The sequence below is a fragment of the Ranitomeya variabilis genome, chromosome 1 (genome assembly GCF_051348905.1).
Source record: "Ranitomeya variabilis isolate aRanVar5 chromosome 1, aRanVar5.hap1, whole genome shotgun sequence".
NCBI lineage: Eukaryota > Metazoa > Chordata > Amphibia > Anura > Dendrobatidae > Ranitomeya > Ranitomeya variabilis.
In genome coordinates this window covers 725,621,212-725,639,286 of record NC_135232.1, presented here as the reverse complement: position 1 = coordinate 725,639,286, position 18,075 = coordinate 725,621,212, and the positions used below count along the sequence as shown (strand labels likewise).

The 18,075-nt window shown below is 43.4% G+C and overlaps 1 protein-coding gene across 5 annotated transcripts in view; it reads right to left on the bottom strand.

Moving 5' to 3' along the window:
* Nucleotides 1-215: 215 nt before the first annotated feature.
* Nucleotides 216-18,075, bottom strand: part of UNC79 (unc-79 subunit of NALCN channel complex) — a 302,015-nt gene continuing 284,155 nt past the window's right edge. For all 5 annotated transcript variants that reach the window (XM_077268206.1, XM_077268222.1, XM_077268215.1 and 2 more), the window contains 7 exons: nt 7,985-8,074; nt 7,727-7,902; nt 7,456-7,642; nt 5,029-5,226; nt 4,461-4,538; nt 1,450-1,491; nt 216-416 (listed from right to left, as the gene is read on the bottom strand). In XM_077268206.1, coding sequence (XP_077124321.1) covers nt 216-416; nt 1,450-1,491; nt 4,461-4,538; nt 5,029-5,226; nt 7,456-7,642; nt 7,727-7,902; nt 7,985-8,074 — 972 coding nt within the window. The remainder of the gene's footprint in view (nt 417-1,449; nt 1,492-4,460; nt 4,539-5,028; nt 5,227-7,455; nt 7,643-7,726; nt 7,903-7,984; nt 8,075-18,075) is intronic.

Here is an 18,075-nt window from a genome sequence, read left to right as displayed (position 1 = left end):
CCCCAAATCTACACAGCGGAGGGGCCCACACCTCCTCTGCCACCTAATAAGTGTATGACACCTACTGAGGGCCCAGCACGACCCACTCCATTCCTCACCTGTCCTAACATCTATTCATACTATCCCACTCTGTTTTATGGCATGCTCCTGAATATATTTGACCCCTGAACTTGTGACCCCCAGGATCGGCAGCCCCAAGCCCGGGTGTCTGCACGTTAAAGGGGATAGAACTGTGATGCAGCTTCCGACGATTGAATCTCCACCTGCGCCATTTTGAACTGTGTGCATTGCAGCCATTTCTTCAGGACCCCCGAGTTGTGGCTGAACTGGGCAGATCCTTGTAACATCCGCAGGTTCTGCTGGTTGGCATTGTTCTGTATCGCCTGCAGGCGCAGCTGCAGCCCCGCTGATAAATGCTGTTTAGAAAAGACATATATTAGCGTATATATCTACAGAGAATCAGAAGCTCGTCTAATCTTAGACTGAAAACATTCGCAGCTTTCTAACATACTGATCTCTGCTTGCTGTCAGCAAATGGAAGCTCACAGACCATTGTCTACACTGGATAGGAATGGCAAACCCTTGGCTGTAAGAAGTCCTACTTCTGTATAGATTTTCATCATGGCTTCCAACGTGTGCCTTTCCAACTGTTGTAAAACTACAACTTTCAGAATGCCTTGCTTGCGGCGAACTATCATTTTTCAGCTGTTAAAGGAGCACAGGTTGGAGACCTCTGCTGTACAGAGAAAGCAGACCACTACTTTGCTACAAGGCATTGGAAGAAGGGGCTTTTAAACCCAATCAAACCTTTATGCCTCAATGAGGCACTCGCCCTTCTTTTTTCGGCCCTGCCAAGAGAATGAAATAAGAAAGGGTCCTGTGTTGAATTCTCAGAAACTGCTTCACTAAGAATTCTGTGCAGGTCTGGATTGGGGGTACATGAGGGTATTATCTGTAGTCCCCAATATACCTCATCTACTGTATAACATCCATGGGGGAAAGTGGGTAGAATCTAAAGTTGCTCTTGGTGACGAACGGCCGCTCTGCAACCTGATACTAAACATGTATAATAGAAAAAATTGGAGTCCGGCTCAACAGGACTGGATTTTCCTTTTCTTTTTCAAAAGAAAATATGGTGCATATAAATTGAGTCATGAGTAAGACTGCCTAGTGCAGTCGAAACGCGTCGACTGGATCATGTCGACCATGCAAATTTTTTTGTATGCACCATATTTTCTTTTGAAAAATAAAAAGAAAAGGAAAATTCAGTCCTGTTGAGCCGGACTCCAATTTTTTCTACTATCCTTGATGTGAGGCCAGGGCGAGGCCGGTGTCTGAGCCTCAGGTGGATGAGCAAAGAGCAACTGGGTGAGCTGGAATCAAGTTTCTATAACTAAACGTGTATGTATGTGAATAGTGACAAGAAAGTCAGAAGCCGAGATCACTCACCTTTATATTTGACTGAATCATCGGTAACCACATTGGTATCAACTGCAGAAAAATATGCAAAAACTTACTAAAAAATGTAGACACGCTGCAAAAAAAATTAGATCCAAGCAGTGGGAGATAAACCTGATTGTTTTATCTGGAGATAAGCGGGGGCAGAAGTAACGTGAAGACAAGAGTGTGAAATGGGGACCATGACACCGAGGCATGGGCTATGGGTTTGGCCAATTCATAATACACATGATCCAGGGGCACACGGGGGTACAGTCTGACGTGCCTGGTTATTTCCCTCTGTTATCTGCCCCATCCACTTCATTTGGATTCTGCTGAGGCACCACGCAGGGCGAATGAACGTCTATTGCTTAATTAGACCTTGGCCGCTGCGTTTCGGATCCAGAATATGAATGCAATTACGTCCTTTTAACATTATCAAGGTCTGCAATTACACCTCTAAATCTGGAGGCCGGGGATAATTGGTATTGACTATCTGTGATGAGTCACCTCGTGCTCCGCTCTGGAAAAGCGGCGTGGCTTCCTATATATCATGTCACAGAACACAAAAAGCTTTCAGAGTAATTAGATTTCGTGCATTGTTACATCATACTCCGTGCCTCAGACTACAGATTCTGGTTTTACATGAATAAAAATGTTTGATAGGGAGGTTAGATGGTGCTGGGGCTTGTTGTTTTGTATGTCATACCTCTACATCCTCATATATGGTTGTTAGGGCAGCATTCACAGACACCAGGTCAGCCAGGATCAGGGGACCAAGTGCCTTAGGTTTAGGGGTGTTCATGGTGCACCTTGTATCATGGCAGCTCTATGTATTAACCCCTTAGCCAATTTACAGCTTAATGACCAGGCCAATTTTTACAATTCTGACCACTGTCACTTTACGAGGTTATAACTCTGGAACGCTTTAACGGATCCCGCTGATTCTGAGATTGTTTTTATCGTGACATATTGTACTTCATATTAGTGGTAAAACGTCTTTGATATAACTTGCGTTTACTTATGAAAAAAAAGGAAATATGGCGAAAATTTGAAAAATTTTGCAATTTTCAAACTTTGAATTTTTATGCCCACAAATCAGATAGATAGGTCACAAAAAATTCCTAATAAATAACATTTCCCACATGTCTACTTTACATCAGCACAATCTTGGAAACCAAATTTGTTTTTGCTAGGAAGTTATAAGGGTCAAAAGTTGACCAGCGATTTCTCATTTTTACAACACCATTTTTTTTAGGGACCACATCACATTTGAAGTCATTTTGAAGGGTCTATATGATAGAAAATACCCAAGTGTGACACCATTCTAAAAACTGCACCCCTCAAAACACATTCAAGAAGTTAATTAACCCTTTGCGTGCTTCACAGGAACTAAAACAATGTGGAAGGAAAAAATTAACATTTAACTTTTTTCACAAACATTTTATTTCAGAACCAGTTTTTTTTTATTTTTACAAATGTAAAAAGAGAAAATGAACAACAAAATGTGTTGTGCAATTTCTCCTGAATACGCCAATACCCCATATGTGGGGGTAAACCACTGTTTGGGCGCACCGCAGAGCTTGGAAGGGAAGGAGCGCCGTTTGACTTTTTCAATGCAGAATTTGCTGGAATTGAGATTGGATGCCGCGTTTGTAGAGCCCCTGATGTGCCTAAACAGTGGAAACCCCCACACGTGACACCACTTTAGAAACTAGACCCCCCAAGGAACTTATCTAGATGTGTGGTGAGCACTTTGAACCCCCAAATGTTTCACTAAAGTTTATAATGCAGAGCAGTGAAAATAAAAATAATTTTTTTTCCACAAAAATAATTTTTAAGCCCCCAATTTTTTATTTTCACAAGGGTCACAGGAGAAATTGGACCACAGAAGTTATTGCCCAATTTGTCCTGAGTACGCCGATACCCCATATGTGGGGGTAAACCACTGTTTAGGCGCACGACAGAGCTTGGAAGGGAAGGAGCACCGTTTGACATTTTCAACGAAGAATTGAGATCGGACGCCATGTCGCGCTTGGAGACCCCTGATGGGCCTAAATAGTGGAAACCCCCCAATTCTAACTCCAACCCTAACCCCAACACACCCCTAACGCTAATCCCAACCCTAACCACACCCCTAACCCTAATCCTAACCCCAACACACCCCTGACCATAACCCTAACCACAAACCAAACCTTAATCCCAACCCCAACGCTAATCCCAAATCTAACCCTAGTCCAAACCGTAAACGTAATCCAAACCCTAACTCTAACCCCCTCTAGCCCCAACCCTAGCACAAACTTTAGCCCCTACCCTAACCCTAACTTTAGCCCCAAACCTAACTTTAGCCCCAACCCTAACCCCAACCATAACCCTAACTTTAGCCCAACTCTAACCCTAATGGAAAAATGGAAATAAATAAATTTTCCTTATTTCATCTAAGGGAGTGATAAAGGGGGGTTCATTTACAATTTTTTTTTATTTTGATCACTGTGATAGGGTCTATCAAAGTGATCAAAATGAACCAATAAGAAAAAATCTATTGTTGTCGGGTGCCTGCCGGCAGATCTCGGCAGGCGCACTGCGCATGCGCCCGCTATTTTCTTACCGAAAGAAGATGCCGGCGGTCGTGGGGGGAAGCAGGAGGACCCAGGGACACCTGGGGGGGGGGGGATTGGGGGACCCTATTTCTTTCTCCTCTGATGTGCGATCACATAAGAGGAGAGAGAAATTAAATAGCATGCCTTTTTTTTGTGGTCTCAACCCCGGTATTGGTAAAAACCGACCCGAATCATGCTCTCTGGGGTCTCAGCTACCCCCAGAAGCCGAGACCCCAGAGAGAACCCGACTCTGGAGTAGCGCTATAAACTTTTCCATAGTGCCGTTAATTAACGGCGCTGTGGTTTAAGTACCCTTAACTACTGCTGTGAAAAGGCATATCGGTAGTCGTTAAGGGGTTAATGCCCCCTCTGTGTGCGGCCCTGACAGTCCAATTTGACAGACAGCAGGAAGGGGCATCTTACCTTTACAAAAACTGTGGAGTTGCACTCCTGCAGTGCTTCCATTAAGCTGATCAAATGTAGACAGACCATCTCCACCATCTGCAAGAACAGGAAACATTACGGCGGTTGGCAGCAGATATGTAGCAGAAGTCGCTATAACTTTTGCTTTCAGCATGGTCTCCACTGTTGCATGTGATGTCTATACTAAGCAGAAAACATTCTAGGGCAAATAAAAAAAGTCCCCACCTTCCGTCCTGCAATATCAGTACCCCCTTTTTTGCTTTTGCAACCTCGCCAATCAAATTCCAAAAGGCTGCAAAATATCAGCAACCAGGACAGGTAAAAATAGGGGAATGTGGAAGGAAAATGGCCCTCCCCGAAGCACTAAATTTGCATTCTGCAGGCAGGTTTCTCAGCCTCGCTCCTGCATTCTCTAAATGCCACTCAGGGCTGGACAGAAAGCAGCCCAGTGATATTATCTGCATAATCAGATTTGCAGCGTGGAGATGAAATTAGTCGAGCTCTACAGGAACGCCAATTACCAGTGATTGACTGGACCATGCAGAGGAGTCCGGGGCTGCATACTCACCACAGTATTGTGCGCCATGAGCTGCAGGATGCTGGGGGTGACTCTGCTCCAGAACTCCAGAGCTGTCAGGATGGCTGTGAAGCTGAACTCGTTTTGGTTCTGAACGGTCGGAGCGATGGCTGCCTGCTCGCAGTACACGGTCCACAGCTGGGCAAAGATGAAGGCATGGAAGAGCGAACACATGTGGAGCACAGAGGTCTGCAGAGATGAAATTTGCGTTATAGAGGCTGTCTGGATAAGAAATCCCATTATTCAATACCAGAAGTTAAATATCTGGGCTACAGATAGTGTCTCTTCCTCTGGAGGATACAGCATGACTGACATTACAAAGACAGCTCCTTTAGTAAGAAGGAAACTGTACAATGCTTCATTTGCCCTGTACAAAATGTGACCACTTGCAGCTTCTGAAGGACCCTGGAACCAAGTTATTAACAAGATACTTAAAAAAAATTTTTTATATGCATAGAACAGTGTGTCCGTAAAGTCATGGTGCACTTTTGACAAGTCACCACAGGATCTATTTACAGTTTTTTTAAAAATTCGTTTATTAATAACAAAATGGAATTACGTTACATACACATTTGTTTTCAAAAGTTTGAACATAGTAAACAATACATCTGAATTATGTATTTGGCAAACATACAATAGAATACTGTCGTAATTATAACAAACATTCTCTTGAAGCAATGGAGTAAGGATGCCAAGTTATTTGTAACAAATAAAGAAGTCAATCTTAAATTATATCTACGGTATCTCTACTCTAACTACTAATACGCCGCAATACCTCGCATCTGTCGCCCATGTGATATCTCTACCCAGTACCAAAACCAGTCATGTTATATCTACAAAGTAAGATGGGAAGAATTCCATCTACCCCAAATTTTTTCTAATTTTCCCAGACACCCCCTGTTTTGATATAGTGTGCGTTCATATGAAATGATCGAGTTTACTAGGTCAATCCAAGATCTCAGGGAGGGGCGTGAACTTCCCATCCACCGCAGCGCCAATACCTTTCGTGCCATAAAAAGGGTTTCCTGTAAGAGGATCCCAGTGTAATGATCCCAATTCTCCTCCTCCCACACTCCGAATGTACAAGTTAGTGGATCAAGGGGAACAGGGGTTGATAACAGTGACGTCAGCAAGGACGTCACCTCCTTCCAATAATGAGAGGTGACAGGACAGCCCCATATCATGTGAATGAAATCTGCGTCCGGTGAATGACATCGCAAACACTCTGATGTTTGGAAACGACCCATTTTAAAAAGCCGTACCGGAGTTAAGTACGCTTGGTGCATTATGTATAGCTGGGTCATCCTGTTATTAACATCTATTTACAGTTTACATTTTGGCGCCCTTTCTCTGGCCCAATCACATCAGACCTGTTCATGGGGAGAGGTAACAAGAACCAATAAAACAATACAAACTCATTTAAGCTGTTGCTGAGCCCCCAGTCAGATTAACCCCTGATAAACTGAACTCTGATTAATACACTGCCAGGTCTGTGACATCATGCAACCACTGGCAGCTTATGCCAGCTGTGTGGTTTTCCATGCCAGTCGAGATGTGGACGGTACAAAGGAAAGTTCAGTGTGTTCTGTGCCTCTCTTAATTCCAATCCGTGACAAAAGTGCTACGTGAATATCGGCGCATTTATAACGAAGTGCCACCACATAGGAATAGGGATAAGTAGTTAAAGGAAACCGGCAGTTTGGTGGAGAAACCCGGTGATAGGCCCATATTTTATCTCGGAGTGGTCTGTGATGGCAAACACGTATCTTGACATGGTGGAATTGTATGCAGTGCCATCTTTCAACAGGACGGCGCTCCTCCACACTACGCCCTCATTGTTCGTGAGTTTCTGGATAGAACGTTCCCCCGGCGGTGGATAGGCAGTGGTTCTGTCAAGCCATGGCCACCACGATCCCCGGATCTGATGCCCTTAGACTTTTACTTTTAGAGTTATGTGAAGCAACACGTGTACACTGAACGTATCAACAACATTAATCACTTAAAACAGAGAATCACAGACGTTATTCACTCTGTTACAGCAGACGTCCTTACCCGTGTGTGGCAAGAACTTTACTATCGTTTGGATGTGTGTAGGGCAACAAATGGAGCCCACATAGAACTGCACTGAATAGGTATGAAACTGGGAGAGTTTTTCTTTTATTTGTAGCAGATTTCACATTTCTATCGATTTTTGTTGCTTTCCAGTTACTGGTCAAAAGTGCACCATGACTTTACAGACACACTGTATATATCAATCTAATTGGACAAACCCTTTAAATCACAACTTCAAACACAATACGCTTTCCCTGCCCTTTGATTAATAATCACACTACCTGCGGTCTGATATGTCCTTATGCACTAAGACTGTCTATGTCCATACACAGAGTTGTCATGTTTTTTGCTTTGCTGCTGCCTTACCTTTGATTGCTCAGGAAACCCGATGAGAATGACGATCAGATGATCAGCCACGTGAGAGCCGGCATCTAATGGGATTGGCATACAGGGTGAGGGTGAATTCACACAGACCACACCATGCGTAAGAGACCCCAAGAGAAGCCACGATAGAAGTCGGATGTGAGTGACACATTCGATGAACTCTTTAGGACTGCAGGGTGAGAAAGACAGAAACTGACTAGTATCATGTAGATTAATTTACACATTTTCCAGAAGGCTCTGTTCTTGTCCTCACCCCTGCTGCATGGCTGATGGCGGATGGTATAACCAGGGAAGATATCGTATAACCGCTTTATTGTCCCGATGGTTTCCACGTGTTATTTCCATAGCAGCAATCTGGGCAAGACCAACCTTGAGATGTCCACCGAATGTGTCCTCATGCAAAGGCTGTGAGCAGGTCTTCATGTGGCTCTATGGGAGAGAGGAGGTAGGCTCATCACATGACATGCCAGACATGAGCGCCCATGTTGGCCTTCCAAGGCTCTAGACTTACCTTCAGCTTGGTCAGTGTGTGCATATCTGCAATGAAATCCAAGATCTCCCCAATGTACTGTCTGGTGCACTCCATGGCTGCCGTGCCACACTACAAAGGAGGACACAGGCAATGTCATCACATTGGAGACATACCTTTTACTTCACAAAACCTTGAAGTGACAAGACACAAAGAGGACACAGAGAGAACACAGACAGGACAGACAGGACAGAGAGGACACAAACCGGACAAAGATCGGACACAGAAAGGACACAGACCAGACACAGACAGGACACACACAGGAGATCTTTCAAGAACTCTGCCCTCCTGGGCTTTAATTTTGCAGAGCTATGACCCTTGGTGTAAAGCTTCTTCCAGGCTTCATGTATCTCACCTTGGCATTATAAAGGCTCTTCCCTTTGCCTTTTGGTTTTCAACTTGGAATCCTCTGTAGCTCCTCTGGGCACTATACTCCCTACTCACTGACCTAAGAAATTTCTAAGAGCTTGTGATCTTTTCACGTGGACATTTTTATTGGTTAATCAAATACTAGTTCCCCTACATTTTCCCCTGAAAGTTCTTTGGTGGTCCGGAGAATTGTTCTTCTCAAAGACCCTTTGGGTTCAAGCATGGGGATCTCTGGCCATCTGAGACAGATTTATCATAAGGGGATATGAGGGTGAAGGGACATTTACAGAGAATCCGTCAGCAGGTTTTTGTTCCGCCATCTGAGACCAGCACATTGTAGGGGCAGAGCCCCTGATTCCAGTGTTCCTAGTTGTTAAAAATCTTACAGATTCTCTGTATAATAACTGTTTTAATTTTTTTCATAAATCAATAGTACACATGAAAATAAGAAACTTTGCAATATATCTCATCAGAAAACGTAAAATGTGTCTTAGGTGAATACAGATTTTCGTATTACTGAGATAAGAGATAACGATTGGTACCCATAAAGTTCTTTGGAGAACTGTAACTGTCATTTCATGGGAAGCATGCTGCAGAATGTCTGTCTCCTCCCCTCTACATAGAATGTTATAAGCAACAACTGTCATCTCTTAGGCTATGTGCACACGTTGCGGGTCCGCAGCAGCTTTCCATGCGTTTACACTACAATGTAAACTTATGGAAAATGCAATCCGCAGTCCTCATGCTGTGGAAAAAACTGCGCGGAAACGCTGCGGGTTACATTCCGCAGCATGTCAATTCTTTGTGCAGATTCCGCAGCGGTTTACACTTGCTCCATAATAGGAATCCGCAGGTGAAATCCGCACAAAATCTGCTGTAAATCCGCAGGTAAAACGCAGTGCCTTTTACCTGCGGATTTCTCAAATCCGCTGCGGAAAAATCCGCAGAGCTCAAAACTACGTGTGCACATACCCTAAATGTTTATATTTTTCTTCACCGAATACAGAATTTACCCATAAAGTGAGAGTGAAATATCAGTCCAGGAGGTAAAAGAAGCAAATTTCTCTAATAAAGATATTATCAAGTTGCTGATTTTCATAAGTACTGCTGATTTATGAAATAAGAATGATAATTACACTTTCAAGTATTTTTAAAATCTACAGCTTGCGGTCACTTGAAAAAATACTATTAACCTGCAGATCTTGCAAAAAGGAAGAACGCAGCAGCACTCTGTAGAGAACAATAAATATGAGAACACAAAATCTCTTGGGAGTGGCTGAGTAAACTGTCATAAAAAGTAAAAAAAAAAAATAAAAAATTACTTACGAAAGTGAAGGTTCTTAGCACATTAATTGGCCAATTCATGTGAGCCAATCAACCGTGACAAGGTGACACTTCTCTGATAGGTCCTATCTATTTATATAATTGCCTTGTAATGTTTTCATTTCCTGTTCTGTCCAAATGTCACCGTATCCCAGAATTCCAAGGAAGTTCACCGACCGCCATATTGGGACACCCAAGTGATGGGTGTCTTAATATGGAAACTGCTGCTGGCACCAACCTATTGAACAGTACCACCAGCGGAACACTGTTGCACCACACACACACACACACACACACACACACACATTCTATACGCCGTACGCACCACACACTCACACACTAACACACTCACACACACAGACTCACACACACACTCATGCAGCCTCTTGCGCAGTACCACCAGCAGAACACCGTCGCGAACACGCCGCCGGGATCAGCTGAATGATTCACTGACTGCCGCCATCTTTGTACAGGAGAAGCGAATGCACAGTTTTAATGTGACCGCTGCTATCTGCCTGCACAAAGATGGCGGTGGTTTGATTTATTGCGACTGCGCGAATTACGCGCAGGTGCAGTGAATCATTTGGCTGATCCCGGCGGCAGACGCGCAACGTGTCTACAGGCAGAGGAAGCCGGTCACCTAAAGGGGTTTTCCCACGAACGAAAGTTCATTTTAAAAATTGACTGTGTCTGACTGTGTACGGAGCATACCACATCTCCTGGGCAGTTGAGGAAGCAAAAAATAATACTGACATTACAGCAGGGGATCACAGTGGATTCATTTTGTGAGGTAAAATATTTCACTGACTGTTTGTAAAAAAATATTTTACCTCACAAAATGTAACCGCTGCAATCTCTTGCTGTAATGTCAGTATTGTATTTTGCTTCCTCCCTTGCCCAGGAGCTGTGGTATGTTCTGTACACGGTCAGACACAGGGGTGAGTATGTCTGACCTTGTACGGAGCATACCACATCTCCTGGACAGGGGAGGAAGCAAAAGACAATACTGACATTACAGCAGGGGATCACAGTGGTTTCATTTTGTGAGGTAAAATATTTCACTGACAGTTTTTAAAAAGTATTTTACCTCACAAAATGTATCCTCTGTGATCTCCTGCTGTAATGTCAGTATTGTCTTTTGCTTCCACCCCTGCCGAGGAGCTCTGGTATGTTCGGTACACAGTCAGACACATACAATTTTTAAAATGAACTTTTGTTTGTGGGAAAACCCCTTTAAAAAGCAAATATCAACGCCAACATGGCTCCTCCTAAAAAATACGCCAATGACAATGAAAGGAAAGCAGCAAAGGCACATGTCGAAGACATCAAAGTGCAAATGAGACTCTTGAAGAGCAACAGCATCACTGGGACAAAAACAAAGCATATAAGCGTAGGCGTCAAGCACATGAGTCCCCTGATGCAAAAGTCATTAGATTATCACAGGATGCCATTAGGCAACAACAGTGCCGCATGCCTACTCCCATAGTGACATTACTGCCCTTCCAATGCGATAGCATCAGGCCTCCATCTAGTCATCTAATAAATGCCCCTCTTGTGCTATAAAAGTCTACAGTGTGAATGGGCAAACATGCCTCTCCTGGGTTACAAACTTGCACATTAAAGTAAGCTGGTAGGAACCAGAGTTGATTATAAACAGGCTTGGGCTGATGGGTGGGGTGCAGAGTCAGAAAGGAGGAGGTATCAACCTCCAATGGGGTTAATCTGCATGTTAATGGCATTGTGAATCTGCCCGGTGCTGACACTTAGACCCACGATGCTAGAAAGAAATTAACTTTATTCCCCCGGAAGGGCTCTGGTTTCAGTCCCCGTGGTGGCGACTACACGGGTTCAATCACTGCTCACAGTATAGAGAACGGCTTAATGACAGCAGCTCATCATTAGGGCCACTGTCAGTCAGTGTGGTGGGCGCGGTTACAGACGACGCTCTATATACACTGAGCGGTGACTGAACCAGCGTCAGCGTGGCCTCCCATGACTAAAACCGAAAACCTGCAGGGGGGGGGGAATAAAATTAATTTCTTCCTGACAGTGTGGATCTGAGTGCCAGCGCTGCCGGGAGGAGTCCCTTATCACCTTTATGGTTTGCACTGGTCACAGAGCCACTGGCCATACGTATCAGATCAGACCAAATTTATAGAGGAATAATTCACAAATCTGGGTAGGATCGTCTGACCTTGTATGCAGATGATCTATTATTATTTGTATCATCACAAGATACATCAATCTCAGGGACCATAGGCCTAATTAATCAATATGGGGGATATTCTGGTCTCTTAAACTGGAAGAATTCATTCCTGCTATATCAAAGATCCAACTTACTAATTTCCGTGGTATTCGCTCTAAGTGTGGAAAATTAACTCAAACACCTAGGTATTGTTACATCTAGTAAAGCCTTGGAGATGATCGCTCTTAATGTTTCCCCCCTTGATTCCCTTATTTATGGATACAGTTAAACTATGAACTGCCCTCGCTCTCTCTGTAGAGAACAGAATTATTCTTATTAAAATGGTTGCCCAACTTAAATGCTTATATATTTTACAACACATTTTTATATGGATATTAAAATCCTTTCAACAAACCCTCAATACTATGATCATCTCCATAGTGTGGGGATCTTCTAGACCCAAGGTACAATTGGCAAAATTACAAAGACCCAAAATATGCTGGAATGGCGCTCTCTAACATGTTTTTATATTTTTTGTCAAGTCAGCTTAAATACACAGCGCGTGAAGGGCCTTAGATGACGTCACGGCTTGTGATTTGTCGCGGCCGCCCATGTGACCGCTCACGCGACCAATCACAAGCCGTGACGTCATCTAAGGCCCTTCACGCGCTCATTCTTAAGAAGGAAGGCTGCTGGAAAGAAGCAGGGCGCGTCCGAGGGTGAGTATATACCTAATAGGAATATACTCACCCTCGGCTTCTTTCCGGCAGCCTTCCTTCCTAAGAATGAGCGCGTGAAGGGCCTTAGATGACGTCACGGTTTGTGATTGGTCGCGGCCGCCCATGTGACCGCTCACGCGACCAATCACAAGCCGTGACGTCACCGCAGGTCATTCACGCGCTCATTCTTAGGAAGGAAGGCTGCCAGTTAGTACCAGGGCGCGTCCGAGGGTGAGTATATCAATATTTTTTATTTTGATTCTTTATTTTACACTTAAATATGGATCCCAGGGCCTGAAGGAGAGTTTCCTCTCCTTCAGACCCTGGGAACCATAGTATCCCATTGCACTGCATTGGGTTTCGTGTTTCGGCCGACCCCGACTTTTTTATAGGATCGGCCGATTTCACTCGACCCGACTTTTGAGAAAGTCGGGTTTTGTGAAACCCGACCCTATAAAAATAAAAGTCGCTCAACCCTAGTCATGACCATTTTCCGGTTCCCGTCTTCCAAGAGCCATAACATTTTTATTTGTCAATATAGCTGTTATGAGGGCTTGTTTTCTGCGGGAAGAGTTGTACTTTTGAATGACACCATTCATTTTACCATACGGAATACTAGAAAACAGGAAAGTAATTCCAAGTGTGGTGAAATTGCAAAAAAAGTGCAATTCCACAATTGTTTTCTGTGTTTTTTATTTACCATTCTCACTCTATGGTAAAACTGACATGGCAGTATGATTCCCCAGTTCAATACGAGTACGCCGATACCAAACATGAATAGTTTATTTTATATTTAAGACCTTAGGTATCCATTGTTACGACCACCGATAGTGTGACAGTTAGCTAGTTCCTAGTGGTCGTGGATAAATATCTACAGATACGACTCACACTTCATATACAGTTTTCTGGTAGAAATGTGTTTTTTTCCTCTTTTCCTCTAATTGGGATTGTCAAATCTGAAGGCCTAGGTAAATTGATCTCTAGGGTATATTCCGCGCTCATACATGCTAATACACTGGATATATGGAAATCCAAGATTCCATCACTGGACGATGAGTTAGCTGTGGATTTACTTGAATCCCATCTATATTTGTCTCTGGATGTAAATAATAAGTTAATTCTGTTATGTATCATACATCAGAGTTCTCTCACACCGGTTAGGTGGAGGAAGATGGGTAAAATTAGGGATGCCATGTGCCTAAAGTGTGGTTCTAAAAATGTGGATTTTTGGCAGATGATGTGGCAGTGCCCAATTATTAGATTCTTTTGAGAAGAAACACTAGAATTTTTTATCTATATAATAACTAGATGGTGGCCCGATTCTAACGCATCGGGTATTCTAGAATATGTATGCGTAGTGTATAGCACAGCCCATGTAGTATATTGCGCAGCCCACGCAGTACATTGCGCAGCCCACGCAGTACATTGCGCAGCCCACGCAGTACATTGCGCAGCCAACGCAGTACATTGCGCAGCCAACGCAGTACATTGCGCAGCCAACGCAGTACATTGCGCAGCCCACGTAGTACATTGCGCAGCCCACGTAGTACATTGCGCAGCCCACGTAGTACATTGCGCAGCCCACGTTGTATATTGCGCAGCCCACGTTGTATATTGCGCAGCCCACGTTGTATATTGCGCAGCCCACGTTGTATATTGCGCAGCCCACGTTGTACATTGCGCAGCCCACGTAGTACATTGCGCAGCCCACGTAGTACATTGCGCAGCCCACGTTGTATATTGCGCAGCCCACGTTGTATATTGCGCAGCCCACGTTGTATATTGCGCAGCCCACGTTGTATATTGCGCAGCCCACGTTGTACATTGCGCAGCCCACGTAGTACATTGCGCAGCCCACGTTGTATATTGCGCAGCCCACGTTGTATATTGCGCAGCCCACGTTGTATATTGCGCAGCCCACGTTGTATATTGCGCAGCCCACGTTGTACATTGCGCAGCCCACGTTGTACATTGCGCAGCCCACGTTGTACATTGCGCAGCCCACGTTGTACATTGCGCAGTCCACGTTGTACATTGCGCAGCCCACGTTGTACATTGCGCAGCCCACGTAGTACATTGTGCAGCCCACGTAGTACATTGCGCAGGCCACGTAGTATATTGCGCAGGCCACGTAGTATATTGCGCAGCCCACGTAGTATATTGCGCAGCCCACGTAGTATATTGCGCAGCCCACTTAGTATATTGCGCAGCCCATGTAGTATATTGCGCAGGCCACGTAGTATATTGCGCAGCCCACGTAGTATATTGCGCAGCCCACGTAGCATATTGCGCAGCCCACGTAGTATATTGCGCAGCCCACGTTGTATATTGCCCAGCCCACGTAGTATATTGCGCAGACCACGTAGTATATTGCGCAGCCCACGTAGTATATTGCGCAGCCCACGTTGTATATTGCCCAGCCCACGTAGTATATTGCACAGCCCACTTAGTATATTGCGCAGCCCATGTAGTATATTGCGCAGCCCACTTAGTATATTGCGCAGCCCGTAGTATATTGCGCAGCTCACTTAGTATATTGCGCAGCCCACATAGTATATTGCGCAGCCCACGTTGTATATTGTGCAGCCCACGTTGTATATTGCCCAGCCCACGTATATAGCAATGTGGGCATGAAATCCCTGTTAAAAAAAAAAGAATTAAAATAAAAAATAGTTATATACTCGCCTTCCGTTGGCGCCTGGATCCAGGAAGCGGTTACCGACGCTTGGGATCCACCGAAGCTCCACCGAGCCGCTGGCGCCGGCCGCCATCTTCCTTTCCCAGGATGCAGCATTGCGAAATTACCCAGAAGACTTAGCGGTCTCGCGAGACCGCTAATTCTTCTGGGTAATTTCGCAATACATCGCCGGGAACGGAAGATGGCGGCCGGTGCGAGCGGCTCGGCGGACTACGGAGGGTGAGTATAGCAGGTTTTTTGTTTTTTTATTATTTTTAACATTACATTTTTTTACTATTGATGCCGCATAGGCAGCGTCAATAGTAAAAAATTGGGGACACACAGGGTTAATAGCAGCGGTTACGGAGTGCGTTACCCGCGGTCCGTTACCGCCGGCATTAATCCTGTGTGAGCGGCGACCGGAGGGGAGTATGGAGCGGGCGCCGGGCAGTGAGTACGGGGAGTAAGGAGCGGCCATTTTCTTCCGGACTGTGCGCGTTGCTGATTGGTCGTGGGCGTTTTGCCACGACCAATCAGCGACTTGGATTCCATGACAGACAGAGGCCGCGACCAATGAATATCCGTGACAGATAGAAAGACAGAAGACAGACAGACAGACGGAAGTGACCCTTAGACAATTATATAGTAGATTCAGTATTGTTATATTTGTTTGGATGATGAAACATGGCCCGATCATTTTCATATATTTCTCAGAGAGTCTTTATTCCTAGCTAGGAAAACAATAGCTATGCGATGGATAGATGACCTCCAAATCATTCCATGTGGATAAAAATGGTGAACTCTGTGCTTTCATATGAACACTTTATACATAAAAATAGGAAATGCCCAGAAACGTTTCAAAAAGTGTTAGGGGATATTGGTTAGATCTCAGCAAACAGGAAGAACTCCTCAACCCCTAATGGCTAACGTTCAAGACATGGTGAAAATAGTGGGTAGAGATTATAACAATAATAAGGTTTAATATAAATTATATTCTGAAACTAGATCCTGAGTCAAGTAAGTCTTGTTCATCTATAAGTTGTTTATTTGTATGATTTATCGACATCTCACTCTTGAGTGTTGTTGTAATTGTATAGCTGTTGAAATATGCAATGCATGAAACCTGATTAATCTTCAGCATGTTTTGTTAAGAGTCTGAATATTCAGAATTGATTTTTTTCATTTAAAATGTCACTATGTTGTTGCTCTTTGTCATATTATTACCTTTTCAATAAAACGAGTAAATTAAAAACAAAACTCCAGAGGGGCATAGGAGATCTGGATTGTGGTGGCAGAAGACATCTATATGTATCAGAAGTTTATTAGTTTGACAGGATACAAAGCAGCACCCGCACTAAATCCACTATAAAACCTACATTCTACTGTCTAAATCTCCCTTCATACTGATTGATGTCTGAGACTTAATGAGACCTCATAGAGTTACTGTTTACAGTGAGAAAATCTGACACGTGAGCGCCCCCACTGCATAAATCTGTAGCATTACCACGGACAAGCAGCGCAAGCCTCATAGACTAACAGTTGCGGCACCAGCAAGTCTCCCCGGCATCCATTAATTTTTATCTATTTAATGAAGATGAAATATGTCAAATTTTAGGCAGAAGGAGAAGAGGAACAAAAAGTCTGATCATCCTCTCCAGATACCAGAAAAAATGCACAAGTGAAGATTCCATTACACAGACAAATCTATCACACTCAACATGAAATCTGTTCCCAAACACACACACCAACATATCAGAAATACAAAGTCAGCTCACAGGCGGCAACAAAAATAATACATTATTACAACAGTATTACAGTAGATATATTATTGTACACAGGAACAGTACTATAGTAGCTATATTCTTGTACATAGGGGGCAGTATTACAGTAGTTATATTCTTGTACATAGGAGGCAGTATTACAGTAGTTATATTATTGTACATAGGAGCAGTATTATAGTAGTTATATTCTTGTACATAGGAGCAGTATTATAGTAGTTATATTCTTGTACATAGGGGCAGCATTATAGTAGTTATATTCTTGTACATAGGGGGCAGTATTACAGTAGTTATATTCTTGTACATAGGGGGCAGTATTACAGTAGTTATATTATTGTACATAGGAGCAGTATTATAGCAGTTATATTCTTGTACATAGGAGCAGTATTATAGTAGCTATATTATTGTACATAGGGGCAGTATTATAGCAGTTATATTCTTGTACATAGGGGGCAGTATTACAGTAGTTATATTCTTGTACATAGGGGCAGTATTACAGTAGTTATATTATTGTACATAGGAGCAGTATTATAGCAGTTATATTCTTGTACATAGGAGCAGTATTATAGTAGTTATATTCTTGTACATAGGGGCAGTATTATAGTAGTTATATTCTTGTACATAGGGGGCAGTATTACATTAGTTATATTCTTGTACATAGGGGGCAGTATTACAGTAGTTATATTATTGTACATAGGAGCAGTATTATAGTAGTTATATTCTTGTACATAGGAGCAGTATTATAGTAGTTATATTCTTGTACATAGGGGGCAGTATTACATTAGTTATATTCTTGTACATAGGGGGCAGTATTACAGTAGTTATATTATTGTACATAGGAGCAGTATTACAGTAGTTATATTCTTGTACATAGGAGCAGTATTATAGTAGTTCTATTCTTGTACATAGGAGGTGTATTATAGTAGTTATATTCTTGTACATAGGAGCAGTATTATAGTTATATTCTTGTACATAGGGGGCAGTATTACAGTAGTTATATTCTTGTACATAGGGGGCAGTAT